At 36.5% G+C, this 13,270-nt stretch overlaps 1 protein-coding gene across 1 annotated transcript; it reads right to left on the minus strand.

Moving 5' to 3' along the window:
* Window positions 1-1,102: 1,102 nt before the first annotated feature.
* Window positions 1,103-10,377, minus strand: LOC121212304 (uncharacterized). Its single transcript, XM_041084763.1, has 5 exons — window positions 10,285-10,377; window positions 9,662-9,928; window positions 9,073-9,394; window positions 8,665-8,808; window positions 1,103-1,452 (listed from the first exon to the last, which is right to left on the minus strand). The coding sequence occupies exons 1-5, from the start codon at window positions 10,375-10,377 to the stop codon at window positions 1,103-1,105; spliced, it is 1,176 nt and encodes a 391-aa protein (XP_040940697.1).
* Between the last annotated feature and the right edge of the window lie 2,893 nt (window positions 10,378-13,270).

The following is a 13,270-nucleotide window of genomic DNA, read 5'->3' on the forward strand; positions in this document are numbered from 1 at the left end:
AAGTTAATCCTATCTGATCTTCATTATGTTACTTGATTCGACGTGTATACTTGCACACTTGCACTTTATATTTACACGCAACATTTAGTCCTCAACTAAGCTAAAATGGAACCATCACACTGTAAAGTCATGCAAATGTTCATCACTCTTAAACAAAATAGAAACTTCTAACTCAAAGCATCAGCCATTACATTTGTTTTACTTGGATGATAATCGATAATCAAGTTACAGTGTTTCAACAACTCTAACTATCGACATTGTCGTAGATTTAATTCTTTCTATGTCATCAAATACTTCAAGCTTTTTTCATCGGTTAAATGTTGCATTTCTCACCATATAAATAATATTTCATATCTCCAATGCAAACACAATCACAGCCAACTCCAGGTTATGAGTAGGATAATTCTTTCCGTGCGGTTTAAGCTATTGTGAAGAATAAGCTATAACATTTCCGTCCTACATTAATACACAACATAACTCGTTAAGCAAATCATCACTATAAACAAAAATTCTTTTTTAGATTCAAGTTGAGTCAATATTGAAGCTTCTATCAACATGGTTTTCAACTGCTCCAAACTTTGCTAACACCTTTTAGACCAGACAAAGTTGACATCTTTCTGTAACAACTTCGTTAATGGTAATGCTATCATCGAGAAACCTTTAACGAATCATCGTTAATACCTGGCTAAACCCAAAATGCTACATACCTCAAAAACATTTCCCGGAGAGTTCCAATTCACAATTGCAAAAACTTTATTCGAATCAACACAAAAACCATCAGTTGATATTACATGTCTCAGAAATATAACTTCTCATAGCCAGAACTCACATTTACTGAATTTGGCGAATAAATTTTTTTCTCGTAGAGTCTGCAAAATATTCTCAGATGTTGATCATGTTCAGTTACATTCTTCGAATATATTAATATGTCATCGATAAATAGAATGACAAATCTGTCTAAATACAACTAAAATATCTGATTCACCAAATCCATAAATGCAGTTGGGGCATTAGTCAAACCAAACGACATTACAAGAAACTTGTAGTATTTATAACTAGTCTTGAAGGTAGTTTTTGAAACAATGGTTTCTTTAACTTGAAGCTAATAATAACCCGATTTGAGATAAATCTTTGAGAATATGGTAGCTCCTTTCAACTGGTTGAACAAATCATTAATATGAGACAACAAATATTTGTTCTTTCTGATAACCTTATTCAGTTTTCTGTAATCAATAAACAATCTCATCAATCCATCTTTATTTTTCACAAATAGAGCCAGAACAACCCAAGGCGAAATGCTCGGTCGGATAAACCCTCGATCTAATAATTCCTGTAACTGTGCTGTCAACTCTTTCAATTCAGTTGGAGCCATTTGATATGAAGTAATTGAAATTGGAGCAGTTTCAAGTGCCACTTCTATTACAAATTCTACCTCTCTGGCTGGTGCTAACCCTAACAATTCTTCAAGAAATACATCAGTAAATTAATTAACTGTCGGTACTTGATCAATCTTCGATTTTAAAGTGTTAGTATCTAAGACATAAGCAAGGTAAGATTCACAACCCATTTTGATCATTTCCTGGTCTGATAACGTTGATATGATATTGGTAGCACAATTTCTTATTTAAGTTTCAACATTAATAGATTCACCATTCTCACATTTCAATGCAATCCTTTTTTGTCTATAATTAACCACTGTGTCATATTCAATCAACCAATCTATGCTGAGAATAACATCAAATTTGTAACACCCCAAAATAAGGCTTAGGAGTTTTAGGGGTATTTTAAGGATTTTAATCTTAGAGTGTTTGGAATTTTGCGACATGGTTTATCGGAAATGTTTTTTACTATGGTTTTTAGAAAATTCAATCAATTTCTGAAATTGAATTTTCAATACCTTTAATTTTGAAAAAAAATTATTTGTAGCAGAGCCAAAACTTAGAGTTTTTAAGAAGAAGTTAAACCAAATTTTAAAATTCAACCTAATTAACCCCTACCTAAAATTTTATCCGCGTAAAAGCTTCCCTTTTGTTTTGTGTTTGCCATCCCTTTGCTATCCCAACTCTCCCAAACTATTTTAAATTCCAACTCCTAATCCCTTTCAATTTTTATCACCCTTCAAGCTATAAGCCTCCATTGAAACCAAGACAAAACACCAAAAACACCATAGTTTTCTCCATTATCAAGCTTTTGGGTCTTTTTGAGTTTTTGATCAGACGCTCTATTCTTCTTCATCTAAGGTAATATTCAACTCCTAAATAGTTTAAAATTTTATTTCGTCTTTAAAACTAAATTTGTAGCCATTAAATCACATATTTTTAATAAAATTCAAAAATTGGGTCGTTAATGGTGAATTTCAAGATTTTAGGTAAAAATGTGGTTTCAAAGTGTTTTTAAATTATTTTTGACATGATTAAAAGGTTTCTAAACTTAATTTGAAGTTTCAGTAAAGATTTCTAATGTTTTAATAAATTTTCATTAAAATTGTCATAAACATGTCGAAAAAGTCGATACTATGAACTGAGCATTTTAGTATAGTTTAAAGGTCAGGAATTAATCGTAGGTGAATTATAAGATGAACAGAATTGGTTTTAGACGAAAAGATTGAGTGTAGATCGAGATATTTAGATTTCAAGTTGGTTATGTTAAAGGTTTTAGCTACATCAGAACATAGCTTAGGCTTATGTTTTTTATTGCTTATGGTGAGTCCTTAGCTAATTTTTTAATGTATTGTTGTGTGAATTATTATGTTGAAAGCTCGAATTCGTTAAGACCTTCTACAACTAGAGATAAAGATAAGTAAAAGCTAGTTTGAGCTTTCAGCTTTTCAATGAAAACATATTGGTAAGTGTTTGGAATAATTAATTGTGGACATGATTCAATGTGTTAATAGGGAATATAGTAGTAGCCTAAACCTATAACACCCCTTACTCGTGCTCGACACCAGGACAGGATACGAGGCATTACCGGACTTAATCACAAGCAACATACAAAACCAGGCCATAAAATTTCGTTCCAATTAAATCCATTCATACATATGAAGATTGTCCCTTATATGGGCCTACGAGGCCCAAAACATACAACGGGTATAGTTCGGGACTAAACTGAGAACTTTAGAAAACTTTGGGAAAACATAGAAAATTTTCATGAAACAAGGTCACACGCCCGTGTGGGTAAGCTGTGTGGTCACACACGCCCGTGTGGCTTGGGACACGTTTGTGTCCTCAGCCTGTGTAACTCTCTGTTTATGACATCATCAACACAATTAGGGTCCCAAGGCCAAGTCACACGCCTGTGTGCTTAGACTGTGTGGCAAATTAAATTCCAACAATTAAGTGCAGACTTCACACGGCCTGGGCACACGCCCATGTCCTGTGGCCGTGGCCTTCACACTACTGAGAAACATGGCTGTGTCTCTACCCGTGTGTTTACTACATAGCATTCTATTTTACCTAATTAGAGTGTAGGGGACACACGGCCGGACCACATACCCATGGGGCAAACTGTGTGTCACACACGGCCTAGACACACGCCTATGTGTCTATCCATGTAGACAATTTTGAGGCTATTTTCCAAGCCAATTGCCACCCTTATTTACACAAACACATACATGATTTCAAAGGCAATTAAACATGGCATACATGAGAACTTAAATGTACATAAACAAGACATGATCATGATCATTTCATCTTTACAAAAACATGCATCACACTTTATACTTGGTTAAGCCAAATTTTATAAATTTGCATGCACTAAGAGATGTAGATTACTTTCATTTAACATACTCATGCCTTAGTTGTCATCATGCCATTCACTCACAATTTCATCAACAAATAATGATAGCCGCAACACATCTCATCACAAACTCACAACAACCAACCACATCACAATTGCATAGGCACATGCATGCATATATGAATATGTTTAAAACCTAATAATCAATATGAGCCACATCTCATGGCCTTATACAAAATGAACCAATATCATCATAAGCCAATACTTTTAGCTAAACCAATAAGACATATAACAAAAAGACCAAGTCCCTATACATGCAATACTCAAAATGCTTAGATTCACTATACCCAAAAGATTAGTTTGATAGTGTGAATCGAGCTCCGACGTCCTTCGATCCTCGAGCTAGCTTGGCGATACTATAAAAAAATGGAAAAGAAAGGGGAGTAATCACAAAGCTTAGTAAGTTTGCATGTAAATAATTAAAAAATTTGCCATAAATTATTATACACATAACATGATAATTTTTTTTATAATGTCATCAAGTATCATAGTTACATTTTAAGTCATGTCATTTGCATAATGTACAATAAGACTCATGATCATACCTTGTCATCTCTTTGACATAATCTTTAGATTACCCGTTGAACCACTTGGAATTACCAAAGGATACAGACATGGTAGGATGCCAATGCCATATCCCAGATATGGCCTTACATGGGAGCACATATAGATGCCAATGCCATGTCCCAGACATGGTCTTATGTGGGATCGTAGATCGATGCCAATGTCATGTCCCAAACATGGTCTTACATGGGATCCATATCGATGCCAAAGCCATGTCCTAGACATGGTCTTATATGGGATCGTACACAACCCTAATGTCATGACACTTGTATCCTAACTATTCATAAGGTTCAATTGGGGTTTCAAAATATCAAAATTCATCAAATTGTCACCGAGTCATCATTAATTAAATCTACAGAGACAATTACACAATTCATGCAATATTAAAGCATTAAAAACATAATGATGTAATGTTGCATTATTTACACACAAACTTACCTCGGTATCTAAAATATGGCTACTACTCGATTTAGTCCACAACCTTATTCCTTCCTCGGTTTAGGTCTGGACTCCATTTTTCTTGATCTATAATAGAAAATTCTGTTTATTTAGATATCACATTGTTCAAAATAGTCCATAAATCATACTTCGGAAAAATTACAATTTTTCCCTTAAACTTTCACATAATTACAACTTAGCCCCTAGGCTTGTAAAATTAAATGTGTTCATATTCTTTGATACCCAAGCCTAGCCGAACTTATATCATACTTATATCACCCACATTTTCTTTCAAATCAGATTTTTAAACTCCTATTTTACAACTTTTATAAAAAGGTCCTTTTTAGGTATTTTCATGAAGAACCACTTAGTAAAAGATGTTTATCATGCATCAAACTTTCATAATCCTCCATTAAACACCAAAATACATGCATGTCACACATGGGTAAGTTTTTGAAAATGAACCCTAGTTCAAAATAATGGTAGAAATAGCTAGATCATGCTTCAAAGATCCCAAAAACATAAAGAACATTAAAAATGGGGCTAGGGTGTACTTACAATTGAGCTTGAAAGGATGAAGAAAACCCTAGCTATGGCTCCTTGAGAATTTCGACTAAGAAGGAGAAAGATGGACATAATATTTGACTTATTTTTCCCTTTTTATTCTTTTATTAACCAATTGACAGAAATACCCTTAAGGCATTTCTTTCAAAATTTTCCTATTCATGCTCATTTTTGTCCATAAAATAGAATTTGGGTAAATTACTATTTAAGGACCTCTAATTAATAATCCATGGCAATTTCATGCGTAAAGCTTCTAGAACTCACATTTTGCAACTTTTGCAATTTAGTCCTAAATGTCAAACTGGACACTTTATCAATAGAATTTCTTTACGAAACTTTCACACAAGCTGCAATCATATCATAGACCTCATAAGAATCATAAAATAATTATTTCTACTTTAGAGTTATGGTCTCAAAACCACTGTTTCGACTAGGCCCTAATTTGAGATGTTATAACTCTCCCCTTTAGGGATTTTCGTCCCCGGAAATCTTACCAGTGAAAAGGTTTGGGTATTGGTTTCTCATGCTTTCCTCGGTCTCCCATGTAGCCTTTTCGACCCCATGTCTTTGCCATAATACATTCACAAGAGCAATATTTTGGTTTCTCAATTGTTTGACTTCTCGAGCCAAATTCTTAAATGGTTATTCACTATAAGTCATATCCGGTCAAATCTCAACCTCTGTTGGTGAAATCACATGCGAAGGGTCTGATCGGTATCAGTGTAAAATAGACATCTGGAACACATCATGGATTCTTTCCAACTCGGGCGATAAAGCCAACTAATATGCTACCGGCCCTATCCTTTCGGTAATCTCATATGGTCCAATAAAACGCAAAACTTAGCTTGCCTTTCCGGCCAAATCTGAGGACTTTTTTCCATCGAGATACTTTTAGGAATACCTTATTACCGACCTAAAACTCAATCTCTTTCTGTTTCAAATCCACGTAGGATTTCTGTCTATCTAAAGTAGCTTTCAAACAATCACAAATTATCTTCAGTTTCTCTTCGATTTCTTTGACTAAATCAACTTCGTGAATTTGATTTTCTCTGAGTTAGGTCTAAAACAAAGTCGTTCAGCACTTATGCCCATACAATGCCTTATAAGGTGTCATTTTCAATCTCTACTGAAAATTGTTGTTGTAGGCAAACTCTACCAACGGTAAGTACTTTTCCCCACTACCTTCGAACTCAAGAACATAGTACTATAACATATCCTCAAGAATCTGAATTACCCTTTTAGACTGACCATCAGTTTGCAGATGGAAAGCGGTACTAAAATTCAATTTCGTACCTAATGCTTCTTGTAACTTTTTCTAGAACTGAAAAGTGAACCTCGGATCTCTATCCGATATAATCGACAAAGGTACTACGTGCAATCTTAATATTTCAGAAACATACAATTCAACTAACTTATCAAGTGAACAGTCGGTACGTACTGGTATAAAGTGAGCTGACTTTGTCAACCGATCTATAACAACCCATACAACATTTTTCTTTCTCAGGATTAAAGGCAAACCCGTCACGAAAACTATAGTAATACGGTCCCATTGCCACTCGGGAACCGTCACAGGCTAAAGTAAGCCTGAAGGTACTTGGTGTTCGTCTTTCACTTGTTGGCAAATCAAGCATCTCGAAATGAACTTTGAAATATCTCTTTTCATACTCGGCCACCAATACAATTTCTTCAAGTCATTGTACATTTTAGTACTACACAAATGCATAGACAAACGACCACTATGGGCCTCATGTAAAATCTTCTGAATCAACTCAGTATTCTTAGGAATACAAATCCTATCTCAGAACATCAAGCAACCATCGAAACTAATCTAAAAATTTGATTCCATGCCAGATTCACATTGTACTCTTTTGGCTTGCAAATCACCGTTATTTTTCTGAGCTTCATAAATCTCTTGGAGAAACATTGGTCTAGCTCTTAACTCAAATAGAATTGAACCATCATCTGATAAGGCCAACTGAGTGTTCATAGCCCTCAAAGCAAATAATGACTTCCTACTTAAAGCATCAGCGACCACGTTCGCCTTTCCCGAGTGATAATCAATCACTAACTCGTAATCTTTTAACAACTCCAATCATCTCCTTTGTCGTAGGTTCAAATCTTTTTGAGTCATCAAGTACTTTAGACTTTTATGGTCAGTGAATACTCAACATTTCTCGCCATACAAATGGTGTCTCCAAATCTTCAACGCAAACACAATGGCGGCTAGCTCCAAATCATGGGTCGGATAATTCTTCTCATGTAGTTTCAGCTGCCTCGAGGCATAAGCTATCACCTTGCCTTCTTGCATAAGTACACAACCCAATCCATCCAAAGATGCGTCACTATAAACCACAAATTCTTTTCCCGATTCAGGTGTACTCAAAATCGGTGCCTCAGTCAACAATTCCTTTAGTTTCTCAAAACTCTATTGGCACTTTTCCATCCATTCGAACTTGCCATCTTTCTGTAACAACCTCGTAATCATGTAGAATCCTTTAACAAACAGTTTGTAACAACCGACCAACCCTAGAAATATTCTAACCTCAGTTACATTCCTCGAGTCAACTCTAATACCATCACCCGAAATAATATGGCCCAAAAACCCGACTTCTCGAAGCCAAAATTCACTTTTACTAAACTTAGCATACAACTGCTTGTTTCTCAAAGTTTTCAAGTGCTTGGCATGCTTGGTCTCATTACGAGAATAAATCAGGATATCATCAATAAAAACCACCACAAATTTATCCAAGTATGGTCAGAAAATTCGGTTCATTAAATCCATAAATATTGTAGGCGCATTCGTTAAACCAAAAGGCATAACCAAAAATTCATAGTGACCATACCTCGTCCGAAATGCAGTTTTCAGCACATCAGACTCCTTAACTCTCAGTTGGTAGTAACCGTACCTCAAGTCTATCTTTGAAAACACTGTGGCTCCCTTATTGAGCTGTCGGTAGTCTATACACAATCCCATTGAACCATCCTTCTTCTTCACAAATAGTACCAGTGCTCCCCACGGAGAATAACTAGGTCTTGCAAAACCTTTATCCGATAACTCTTGTAACTGAACTTTCAACTCCTTTAACTCCATCAGAGCCATCCTATACGGAGCGATCGAAATAGGTGTAGTACTAGGAACTAACTCAATACCAAACTCAACTTCCCTAATATGAGGCAATCCTGGCAACTCTTCCGGAAACACATCCAGATACTCACATACTACCGACACTGATTCAATTTTCAACCCAGACTTTTTTCTATTCAATATGAAGGCAAGAAAAGCTTTGCAACCTTTTCTCATACATTTCTGAGCTGTCATAGAAGAAATCATTAAAGGTAAGCTATCCGATTCATCATGTTCAACCCGAAGAATATCACCACTTTCACATTTCAGTTCAATGATTTTCCTTTCATAGTTTACCACCACATCATGCATGGTCAACCAATCTATACCAAGTATTAGATCAAACTCGTCAAACAGAAAAAGCATAAGAATAGCCGAAAAACAATGACCTCTAATCATTAAAGGGTAATCCTTACATACTTTGTCAACTAACACATACTTGCCTAGAAGGTTTGACATTTTTATCACAAATTCTGTAGACTCAACAGGCATATTCATGCTAGACACCAATTTCACACAAACATACGACTGGGTAGATCCCGGATCAATCAAAGCGACAACATGAGTATCATAGAGAGAAAAAGTACCCGTAATCACATCCATAGATGAAGCCTCTTCGCTAGCGTGAATGACATAAGTTCTTGCAGGTGCTCTACCCTTGGGCCTCACAGTTGGATCTCTAGGTGCACCCTTGCTACTTGCTCCATTTCCCAAATTTCTTTCTGGCCTCTCTCGAGGAGCAGTATTACCCAATCTTGCACTCAAAAATTTCTCTTTTTTATCCCTCTCGGGGCAATCTCTAATGAAGTGATCTTGGGAACCACACTTAAAACAAGCTCCATCACTAACTCGGCACTCGCCGAGGTGACGTCTACCACATTGTGACCACTCTGGTCTAGTCGGTGGAGCCTTACCAACACAAGCAATTGAAGTAGTCTGAGCTTTTGAAATCGAGTATTGCTTACCCTTATTTCTATTTGAGTACCCAACTGAAGCACTTGATCGAGTATTAAACCCCCTCAGTTTCTCAAATGAGGATTACAGTGACTTACTCATCTGTCTCTTCTTCAAATCTTGATATTAAAAGTCAGCTTTTCTTTTCTCTTTAGCCAATTCCTTAGCCTTGCAAGCTCTCTCAACCAGTACAACAAACTCTTTTAATTCTAGGATGCCAACCAGCAATCGGATGTCTTCATTTAATCCATCCTCAAACCTCTTACACATGATGGCCTTAGTCGATACACACTCCCAAGCGTACTTGCTAAGTCTAAAAAACTCACGCTTATATTTCGTTACAGACATTCGACCCTGTTTTAACTCAAGAAATTCCTTTCGCTTCTGATCGATAAACCTCTGACTTATGTACTTCTTACGAAACTCCTCTTGGAAAAATTCCCAATGAACTCTCTCCCTTGGTGCAACCAACACAAGGGTGTTCCACAACTGATAAGTCGAGTCTCTCAAGAGTGATACTACACACTTCATGCATTCCTTAGGTGTGCATGTTAACTCATCAAATACCCTGATGGTATTCTCAAGCCAGAACTCCACCCTTTCGGGATCATCATCTATACTAGCTCGAAAATTTTCGGCTCCTTGCTTTCGAATTTTATCCACTAGAGGTCTATTCAGCCTTATAAATCCATACCTTGAGGTGTTACAGGAATAGGCTGAGGAATAGGTGGGGGTAGAGGGGGTTAAGTATTCGGGTTCGGGTTCGTTTGAACGAACTCCGTATACCAGGCATTCATCATGTGGAGAAAGGCTTCCCTAGCCTCTTCTCCTCCTTCCTAACTCACGGTCACGGGTCTACTCTCAACTGGGGCTTCCCTTTTAGTGGGAGCCGGTGCATTACTTTCTACATCATCGACTTCAGCTCGATCACAATCCATTACAATATGAAAACACAATTTAAAAAGGTTAGGAGTCACACTATCATAATTCATTTATGGCATGTATAGCTAAACTCGTACACATGCTACGCTAGTCCGAGAATCGAATAAACCATACTAAATGTAGCACCCCTTACGTGTGCCCGACACCGGGACAGGATACAAGGCATTACTGGACTTAATCACAAGCAACATACAAAATCGGGCCATAAAATTTCATTCCAATTAAATTCATTCATACATATGCAGATTGTCCCTTATATGGGCCTATAAAGCCCAAAACACACATCGGGTATAGATTGGGACAAAACTGAGAACTTTAGAAAACTTTGGGAAAACTTAGAAAATTTTCATGAAACAGGGTCACATGCCAATGTGTGTAGGTTGTGTGGTCACACACACCCTTGTGGCTTGGGACACAGTCGTGTCCTCAGCCTGTGTAACTCTCTGTTTATGACGTCATCAACACAATTAGGCTCCCATGGCCAAGTCATACACCGATGTACTTAGGTGTATGGTAAATTAAATTCTAAAAATTAGGTGTAGACTTCACACGGCCTGGGCACATGCCCATGTCCTGCGGCCGTGTCCTTCACATGGCTGAGACACATGGCCATGTCTCTTCTCGTGTGTTTACTACATAGCATTCTATTTTACCTAATTAGGGTGCAGGGGACACACGGCCAGACCAGACGCCCATGAGGCAGATCATATGTCACACACGGCCTAGACACACACCCGTATGTCTATCCATGTTGACAACTTTGAGGCTATTTTCCAAGCCAATGTCTACCCATATTTACACAAACACATACATGACTTCAAAGGCAATTAAACATGGCATACTTGAGCACTTAAACATACATAAACAAGACATGACCGTGATCATTTCATCTTTACAAAAATATGCATAAGACTTTATACTTGGCCAAGCCAAATTTTATAAATTTGCATGCACTAAGAGATGTAGATTACTTTCATTTAACATACTCATGCCTTAGTTGTCGTCATGCCATTCACTCACAATTCCATCAACAAACAATCATGGCCACAACACATCTCATCACATATTCACAACAACCAACCACATCACAATTGCATAGGCACATACATGCATATATGAATAGGTTTACAATCCAATAATCAATATGAGTCACATCTCATGGCCTTATACAAAATGAATCAATATCATCATAAGCCAACACATTTGACTACACCAATATGACATATAATAAAAAGAACAAGTCTCTATACATGCCATACTCAAAATACTTAGATTCACTATACCCAAAAGATTAGTTTGGTAGTGTGAATCAAGCTCCGACGTCCTTCGGTCCCTGAGCTAGCTAGGGGACACCATAAAGAAATGGAAAAGAAAGGGGCGTAAGCATAAAGCTTAGTACGTTTGCATGTAAATAATTAACAACATTTGCCATACATTATTATACACATAACATAATATTTTTCATACATAGTTACATTTTAAGCCATGTCTTTGCATAATGTACAATAAGAGTCATGATCATAATTCATTCATTCACATCTTACCGAGGTCTCATCGATTCATAATCTCAATATTTATGAGCTTTGTGTACGTACTTGTACCCTTTTGACATGATCATACCTTGTCATCTCTTTGACATAATCTTTGGATTACTCGTTGACCAACTTGGAATTACTAAATGATACTCGGGAGCTCTCATGCACATGGTAGGATGCCAATGCCATATCTCAGATATAGTTTTACATGTGATCACATATCGATGCCAATGCCATGTCCCAGACATGGTATTACGTGGGATCTCATATCGAAGCCGGTAGCCCAACTATGGTCTTACATGAAATTACATATCGGTGCCAAACCCATGTCCTAGACATGGTCTTACATAGGATCATACATAACCCTAATTTTATGACATTTGTATCCTAACTATTCCTAAGGTTCAACCGGGGTTTCAAAATATCAAACTTCATCGAATTGTCACCGAATCATCATTAATTAAATACACAAAGACAATTATACAATACATGCAATATTAAAGCATTAAAAACATAATGATGTAATGTTGCATTATTTACACACGAACATACCTCAGTACCCAAAATATGGCTACTATTCGATTTAGTCCACAACCTTATTCTTTCCTCGATTTAGGTCCGAACCTTATTTTTCTTGATCTGTAATAGCAAATTTCGCTTATTTAATTATCCAATTGTTCAAAATAGTTCATAAATATTACTTTGGAAATATTACAATTTTACCCCTAAACTTTTACATAATTACAACTTAGCCCATAGGCTCGTAAAATGAAATGTGTTCATTTTCTTTGATACCTAGGCCTAGCCAAACTTATATCATACTTATATCAGCCCACATTTTCTTTCAAATTAGATTTTTAACCACTTATTTTACAACTTTTATAAAAAAAGGTCATTTGTAGGTATTTTTATGAAAAACCACTTAGTAAAAGATGTTTATTATACATCAAACTTTCATATTCCTCCATCAAACACCAAAATACATGCATGTCACACATGGATAAGTTTTTGAACATGGACCCTTGTGACAGCCCTAAAGTGACCCTAGTCGGAAAGCGGTCTCGGGACCGCTAGACCGAGTCACCAAATTATTTGAATGTGATAATTATTGCCTAAAATATGTGAATATAAATGTGTGAAAGTTTTAAGCTTCGATTTAGTTAATTGCATGTGAATTTAGTTGATAGGACTTATGTGAGAAAATTTAGAAATGTGCTAGGCAAATGCAAGTGGCCTAATAGTGCATGTAATCAAAGGGGTGGACTTGCATGTCAATTTCCCCCCATTTAAGTACTAGTGGCCGGCCATGACAAGGGATGATGGGCAAAACATGTCATGAAACATGTTGTGTTAA

This window comes from Gossypium hirsutum, chromosome A13, assembly GCF_007990345.1.
Source record: "Gossypium hirsutum isolate 1008001.06 chromosome A13, Gossypium_hirsutum_v2.1, whole genome shotgun sequence".
Taxonomy (NCBI): Eukaryota; Viridiplantae; Streptophyta; class Magnoliopsida; order Malvales; family Malvaceae; genus Gossypium; species Gossypium hirsutum.

What these genes read in the sequence shown, in the direction of transcription:
- LOC121212304 (XM_041084763.1), bottom strand. Translation starts at nt 10,377, where the DNA reads ATGGATTGTGATCGAGCTGAAGTCGATGATGTAGAAAGTAATGCACCG. An exon ending in ATGAAGACATCCGATTGCTG is followed by an intron (nt 9,395 to 9,661) that starts GTTGGCATCCTA and finishes TGTGTTGGTAAG; the next exon opens with GCTCCACCGACTAGACCAGA. An exon ending in ATCTATGGATGTGATTACGG is followed by an intron (nt 8,809 to 9,072) that starts GTACTTTTTCTC and finishes TACTTGGTATAG; the next exon opens with ATTGGTTGACCATGCATGAT.